At 42.1% G+C, this 7,661-nt stretch overlaps 1 protein-coding gene across 1 annotated transcript; it reads right to left on the bottom strand.

Annotated features, from left to right (window-relative positions):
• Window positions 1-6,288: 6,288 nt before the first annotated feature.
• On the bottom strand, window positions 6,289-7,084 carry LOC120108128 (protein KOKOPELLI-like). Its single transcript, XM_039121695.1, is given in 2 exon segments — window positions 6,289-6,590; window positions 6,592-7,084. Coding segments are annotated over 2 exon segments (570 nt in total). The 5' UTR covers window positions 6,992-7,084; the 3' UTR covers window positions 6,289-6,420.
• Between the last annotated feature and the right edge of the window lie 577 nt (window positions 7,085-7,661).

Genomic DNA, 7,661 nt, shown 5'->3' with positions numbered 1-7,661 from the left:
TCTTAATCGGTGTCCACGATCCCTGATCAAATCTGCTGAATTGGTGGGCTTCTCTGGTTGAGGAACCTAGGAATTTCAGCTCAAAGAGGTTGCAGCGCAGCCCACCAATTGCCAACACTTTGGATGAGCAGGCAATCTCTTGGTGCGTTGAAAAATTAATAAGAGAAATGAAAGCCTTTTGGTGGTTGTGATAGTTTGTCAAAGCTGGCCAAGCTATTACGAAAAATATGGTAAATGATCATGCAGGCCATTTAGGAATGTAAGTTGATATATTCTGTTTCTCAGTCACACGGTGGATGGATTTCAGCCGAGATTATATTTCTCTAATCTCTTTGGTGGTTTTGACTTGGACTTTGCCTTCATTCAATTTGATTGTGAAATGATCTCCTGTGTAGGTCTGTGTCTCTAACGAATGGAATTCCCTGGAAGAATGGGGCACAAAGAGGATCTATCTTGCTTCGCCATATACAGCTGCGGCTTCAGCCCTGAGGGCTATGTTAAAGATCCAGAGAGTTCCTCCTGTAGAAGGAAACGTTTGCGGGTACCGTACCATCCTAGGCTGTTTTATATTTTTCTGTCTACTATCTCCAGGTTTGGTGTTTTAGAGTGTACTCTCTGGATATATCAATTATATATTGCAGAAATATGTAGGATCCATATTCAGTAAGGGTCTCTTATCAGAGGTGGGGACTGTGGGGTTCTGCAGAAGATAAAACCAGAGGGTATTGTCTATAGGCTATTCAGCATTAAGTGATAATTTTGAGTGCTCAAAACTCCTTTAGAGTATTAAAATATAAATCCTTTGCTTTTGTTGGGCCGAGTCCTCGTAAGGTGGGACCCAGAATTTAAATAAAGAAAAAAAGAGAAAAAAAAGGAACAAAAAGATGGAAAAGAGGGTTAGGGGTTTTTATTCTATGAGAGGGTGGATGAGAAAAAAAAAAGAGGTAGCCGTCTTGGGAGAAGTGCTTGTGGAATCCATCTCAAGGATGAGGTGAAGATCTTATTAAGGCATCTCAAGAGGAAGAAGAACCTTGTGCAAACCTACACTCGGTGAGATTGTTCTCATTTTATTATTGGAGCCTAAACTCTTTTTTATATAAACTCTTTGTTTGTGATCCAAGAAAGAGATCCTTGATGTATGTGATCCTAGCTTAGCCTAGAGAAGATACTTTATAAGCCCATTATTGTTGATAGTGGAGGTTTGTGGTGGACTTAGGTCCGGTGGTTTTTCCTTCATATTGAAGGGTTTTCCACCTTAAAAATTCTTGTCGCTTTCTTGTGGTTTGATTTTTTGGTAGTTCTTACATTGATTAATTATTGTGATATTCTCATTCTATTCACATAAGATAGGAAAGTTTTCATCTAGTGAAGGGGTCTTTCCTAACAAGTGGTATCAGAGCAAGGTTTTGTGCCTACAAGGTTTGATAAAATTCTTGTGTGACTCGAATGGAGGATTCTATGGGAGGCATGATTAAATTGACATCTTCCAACTATGCCATTTGGAAACTTAGGATGGAGGATATCCTTTATTGTAAGGATTTGTATGAACCTATCCATGGAGATGAGGCTAGGCCAAAAGAGAAGACTGACGAGGAATGGGAGATATGAATAGAAAGACAGTTGCACAAATTAGACAATGGGTTGATCAGACTGTGTTTCATCATGTTGCTCAAGAAACCAATGCCTTCTCTTTGTGGAAGAAATTAGAGGCCATGTATGAGAGAAAGACTGCACAGAATAAAGCCTCTTTTGATTAGGAGGCTTGTCAATTGAAGTATAAAATGAAAAAAGTGTGACAGAATTGAATGACTTTCAAGGCTTGGTGAATCAGTTGACTACATGAAGCTTGTCCTAGATGAGGAGTTGCAGGCGTTTGTTACTTCTTAGTTTTTGCCAGACAGTTGGAAGACTCTTGTGTGTCTAAGCAATTCTGCACCTGACGGCAAGGTCACTTTGGATATGGTAAAGGATAGCAATGCTAAATGAAGAGGTTAGAGAAAGAACAGGAATATCTTCTGAAGCTGAGTTCTTGTGACAGAAAGAAGAGGTAGAAGCAAAAGCAAGCATCCTTACAATAGAGAATAAATTCAGGGGCAGGTCAAAGTCAAGGAAAGGCATAAAATGCTATCATTGTGGCAAACTAGGACACATGAAAAGAGAGTGCAGAGCATTGAAAAGAGAGCAGAACACAGAAAAAGGTGAAACAAAGATAGAGGATGATGTTACAGCAGTTGCAGCTGATGCAGATGTCATTGTTGTTGTTAGTGATGATTGTGTCAACCTTGCATATGAAGATAGTAACTGGGTGATTGATTCCGGTGCTTTTTTTCATATCACTCCACATGGTGGTTTTTTCACATCCTATACTTCCGGTGATTTTGGTTGTGTTAGGATGGAAAATGATGGTTTATCCAAAATTGTTGGCATGGGGAGTGTATGTTTAGAGACCAATACAGGGTGCAAGTTGCTACTCAAAGATGTTAGACATGTTCGGATATCCGCCTCAATTTAATCTCCACCGGCAAGCTTGATGATGAAGGTTATAGCAATCATTTTGGTAAAGAAAAATGGAAGCTCACGAAAAGTCTTTGTTGTAGCAAGAGGAAAAATAAATAATACTACTCTGCATGGATGCAGTAAAGCTAAGAAAGGAGATGTGAATACAATTGATGATGATTTCTCTACAAAAACTTTGGCACAAAAGGCTTGTCATATGAGTGAGAAAGGACTTCAAATTCTAACCAAGAAGGAGTTGCTACCAAATACCAAAGGTGTGTCTTTGAAAACTTGTGTTGATTGTTTAGCCGGGAAAACAACATAGAGTTGCATTTCATAGAACACCTATATCTAGAAAAATTAAACATTCTAGACTTGATACATAGTGATATATACATGATGGATAGTAGAACTCTTGGTGGTGCACTTTATTGTTGTTACCTTTATTGATGATCATTCTAGAAAGGTATGGGTTTTTGCTTTGAAATCCAAGGATCAAGTCTTGGATATATTTAAACACTTTCATGTCATGGTTGAAAAAGAGACAGGCAAGAAGCTAAAGTGTATCAGGGCAGATAATGAAGTGTGAGTACAGAGGGCTATTTGAAAGAATATTGCAAAGATTATGGCATTAAGCTTCAAAAAGACCAATTCCTAAAACACCGCAAGAAAATGGAGTTCGGAGAGAATGAATAGAACAATTGTAGAGAGAATCAGATGTATGCCTCTAATGCAAAATTGCCAAAATCATTTTGGGGTGAAGCTATGAGGACTGCAGTGAATTTGATCAACCTTTCTCCATCGGCTCCTTTGATGGTGATGTGCCAGAAAGAGTTGGATAGGAAAAGATGTATCTTACAGTCATTTGAAGGTGTTTGGATGCAAGACATTTGTTCACATTCCAAAATATAAAAGCGTCTAAGCTTGAATGGGAAAGTCTAAAGAATGTATTTCTTTAGGTTATGGCCATGAAGAATTTGGATACAGGTGGTGGGATCCAAAAGACAAAAGGTTGATCACGGAGTAGAGATGTTGTCTCGTTGAAGATCAACTTTGGAAAGCAAGAGAAGCCGAAGGTATTTGGAACAGTTCATTCAATTAATCTTGATCCAGTTCCTCCACCCTATGGTATATGATGATGATATGGGAGATGTGCAGGATGACAGTGAGCGCTAGTGAGGGTTCTACAGGTGATAATGGTCATAGATGAAGCTTCAGAACATGGTGAGCTATCAAGTCAGTCTGAAATGACAGAACCAGAGGTCAGAAGGTCTACTAGACAGCACAGAGCATCATCTAGATATCCTGCTTTCAGAGTATGTTTTTCTTACAGATGAGGGAGAGGCCAGATATGCATCCAAGAAGTGCAGAATCATAAGGACAAGCGATAAATGGTTTCAAGCTATGCAAGAGGAAATGAATCCTTATATGAAAATCATACTTTTTGATTTGGTAAAGCTTCCTAAGGGTAAGAGACCACTCAAGAACAAATGGGTATACAGATTAAAGGAGGATGAGAGCGGCTTAAAACCTAAGTACAAAGCAAGATTAGTTTGTGAAGGGCTTTGGTCAGAAGAAAGGTATAGATTTTGATGAAATTTTTGCTCCGGTTGTGAAAATGTCATCTCTTCGGATTATATTGGGTTTGGCAGCTAGTATGGATCTTGAGACGTTGAACAACTTGATGTGAAGGACAACCCTTTCTTGCATGGAGACCTGAGGAGAAGAAATTTATATGGAGCAACCTGAGGGGTTTAAAACTAAGGGCAAAGAACATCTTGTTTGCAAGTTGAAGAAAAGCTTATATGAGCTTAAACAAGCACCAAGGCCAATGGTATAAAAAGTTCGATTCTTTCATGATAGGCCACGGCTACAAGAGGACAAAATCCGATCATTGCGTCTATGTGCAAAGATTTAGTGATGGTGATTTTATCATTTTATTGCTTTGTGTAGATGATATGTTGATTATGGCCGTGATACTAACAAAATTGGATAGGTTGAAGAAAGACTTAAGCAAGTCTTTTGCCATGAAAGATATGGGGCCCGTAAAGCAAATGCTTGGCATGAGAATTTCTCGTGATAGGAAGAATCAAGAAGCTTTGGCTATCACAAGAAAGGTATATTGAAAGGATGCTTGAGCGGTTTAATATAGAAAAAGCTAAATCGATTTCCTCTCCACTTGCAAATCATTTCAAACTCACAACAAGCAATGTCCTCCTTCAAGCGAAAGGGAGAAAGAGGAGATGCAAAAGATTTCCTATGCTTCAGCAGTAGGAAGTTTGATGTATGCCAATGGTGTGTACAAGACCAGATATAGCCTATGCAGTTGGTGTTGTGAAGCAGATTCTCTCGAATCCTGGTAAAAAACATTGAAATGCAGTCAAATGGATACTTAGATACCTTAGAGGTACTTCCAAAGCTTGCTTATACTTTGAAAATGGAAAAACTATGCTAGAAGGATTCACAGATACAGATATGGCTGGTGATATTGATACTCGACAAGTCTACATCGGGATACATGATGACTTTTGCAGGGGGAGCTGTTTCATGGCAGTCCAAATTATAGAAATGTGTTGCTTTGTCCACTACAGAGGCCGAATATATTGCGGTGACAGAGGCATGTAAGGAAATATTGTGGATGAAAAGGATTCCTCCAAGAATTGAGCTTGAAATAAGAAAACTATACTCTCTATTGTGGATAATCAGCAGTGCCATTCATATTAGCAAGAAATCCTAGCTTTTCATTCAAGGTCGAAGCATATTGATGTGAGGTATCATTGGATTCGGAATGTGTTGGAAGAAAAGTTTTTGCATCTAGAGAAAATCCATACCGATGAGAATGGGTCGGATATGATGACTAAAATTTTGCCTAAGAAGAAGTATGATATTTGTATGCTTAAGGTAAGCTTGGTGGAGCCTCTCACATAAGGTGGAGGGGGAGAATTATTGGCCGAGTCCCATCTTATGTGAAGGTGGGACCCATCAATTTGAATAAAGAAAAAAAGAGAGAGAAAAAAGGAAACAAAAAGAGGGAAAAGAGGGGTTAGGGTTTATTATTCTATTAGAGGGTAGATGAGAAAAAAAAAGAGGATAACTGTCTTGGGAGAAGTGCCTGTGGAATCCATCTCAAGAAGGAAGTAAAGATCTTATTTAAAGCATCTCAAGAGGAAGAAGAACCTTGTGCAAACCTACACTCGGTGAGATTGTTTTCATTTTATTATTGGAGCCTAAACTCTTTTCATATAAACTCTTTGTTGTGATCCAAGGAAGAGATCCTTGATGTATGTGATCCTCTAGCTTAGCCTAGAGAAGATACTTTATAAGCCTATTATTGTTGATAGTGGAGGTTTGTGGTGGACTTAGGTCCGGTGGTTTTTTCTCCTCATATTAGAGGGTTGTCCACCTTAAAAATTCTTGTCGCTTTCTTGTGGTTTGATTTTTTGGTAGTTCTTACATTGATTAATTATTGTGATATTCTCATTCTACTCACACAAAGATAGAAAAATTTTCATCTAGTGAAGGGGTTTTTTCCTAACAGCTTTTGTATCTTTGCTTGTGTTTTCTTAGCAAGGCTTAATAAGTTCATCAGTTGCATCGTTGCTTGATGAGGATGAGTTAAAGAAGCATTCCTTTATAAGCCACAAAAGATTGATAGTGTGGGAATTCAAAAGCCTGTATGTTTGAGAAGAAGAACAAAAAGGTCTTCTTGAAGGCAAAGGTATGCTTCGCTGGTTTTTTATCCAACTCTTGTTGCATCTGCAATCGGACGTGGGATGCGTGTCATGTTTTTTTCACGCATCGCCAAAGTTTCCAGTGTCTTAGAAATATGGTAAAAACATGACAGAAATCATATACATTTCACGCACCACCATTTGATGAATTCATCGAAGTTTACTTTGTTATATATATTTTTGATAGAGGAAATTACACGGCCGCTGGCCTCTTTGAGGTTCGAGGATTTGTCTTGCTAAAGCGCAGCCTGAGACGTGGCTTCTTACCATTGGTCAGTTTGACCCCACCACGCCTCCTAAACCGCTGCCACCAGTGCAGCTTCTTCACCCGAACCCGGCTGGCCGACCTCCCCAACCGGCCCCCGGTCGGCCCGGACCGCCTTCTTCTTCCTCGACCTCCACACGTGCCGCACCAGCGCTTCCAGAAACTCGCGAAAGTATCCGTGCTGATGCCGTGCTGGCGCCCTGTCCGCCGCTCGTTCCGCGTGCACCTCCGTCAACAACTTCCCCTGCCCCTCTTCGCTCCTCTGGTGGAGAATCCTCCCAAGATGCTTCCACGGTGACCTGTGATGACGGGCCCCACCTTTTTTAGTATCATCGCCACCGTCCACATGTCCTAGGTGGTGGTGATGGTGATGATGGTGGTGGTGATGGAAGATGATCGCCAGCTTGTCCTTGAATCTTCTCAGCCGTCCATCTTGCTTCTCCGGCTTCCAACCGCGGTCCGGTTTGGCGGGACCCGCTGATACACGAGATGGGCGCATCGCTCGGTGATGACTCAGCCTCCGACGCGGCTCTGGAACCCGCTTGGATGGGCTCCGATCTCGACTCGGCACAGGCGCGTGTCGACTCGGCATCCGACGTGGGCACGATCTGGGCCCTTGGCGGGGAAGGCAGTAGGTGGGCCCGCTCTCCTAGCAAGCGATACCTCGCTCGCTGACGAGTCGGACTGAGTTGTCATTGTGTCGCTCAGCGACGAGTACACTATAGATTCCCTCCTCGGTATTGGCGGTGGAAGCATTCTTCTATGTGGGCCCACCTGGTATCCTCCCACGTGGCGCACTGAACGCGTGCTAAGCTCCCGGTCCGGTGGGACCCGGTTTACGTGCTCTTTCCGACTCGGACTTCTGCGACGACTCGGTGCCTCCTCAGCTCTAGCGAGAGTGCGCCCGCCGAGTTGTCTAATTACTGGATCCATCTTTAGGGTGGGACTCGCTCCTTTCCTCTTCTCCACTTGGTGAATCCGAGCCGTTCGATCTGACAGGCAGGTCTTTGTTGGCCGTCCGTCCTTTGGACTCACCGTACGACGAGTTGACTCGTGTTGGCTTCCCTTCATCCGAGTCGATTCGGCGTCGGAACGGCGATCGCTGGTCTCAACCCGGCTCCGCTTCTGGCTCATGGTTCTCCGAGTTGGGATGTCAGCCAAGCGGGCCC

The sequence above is a fragment of the Phoenix dactylifera genome, unplaced genomic scaffold (genome assembly GCF_009389715.1).
Source record: "Phoenix dactylifera cultivar Barhee BC4 unplaced genomic scaffold, palm_55x_up_171113_PBpolish2nd_filt_p 001190F, whole genome shotgun sequence".
NCBI classification, from domain to species: Eukaryota; Viridiplantae; Streptophyta; class Magnoliopsida; order Arecales; family Arecaceae; genus Phoenix; species Phoenix dactylifera.
The sequence above is the reverse complement of the archived record's forward strand: the minus strand, read 5'-3'. Positions and strand labels throughout refer to the sequence as shown.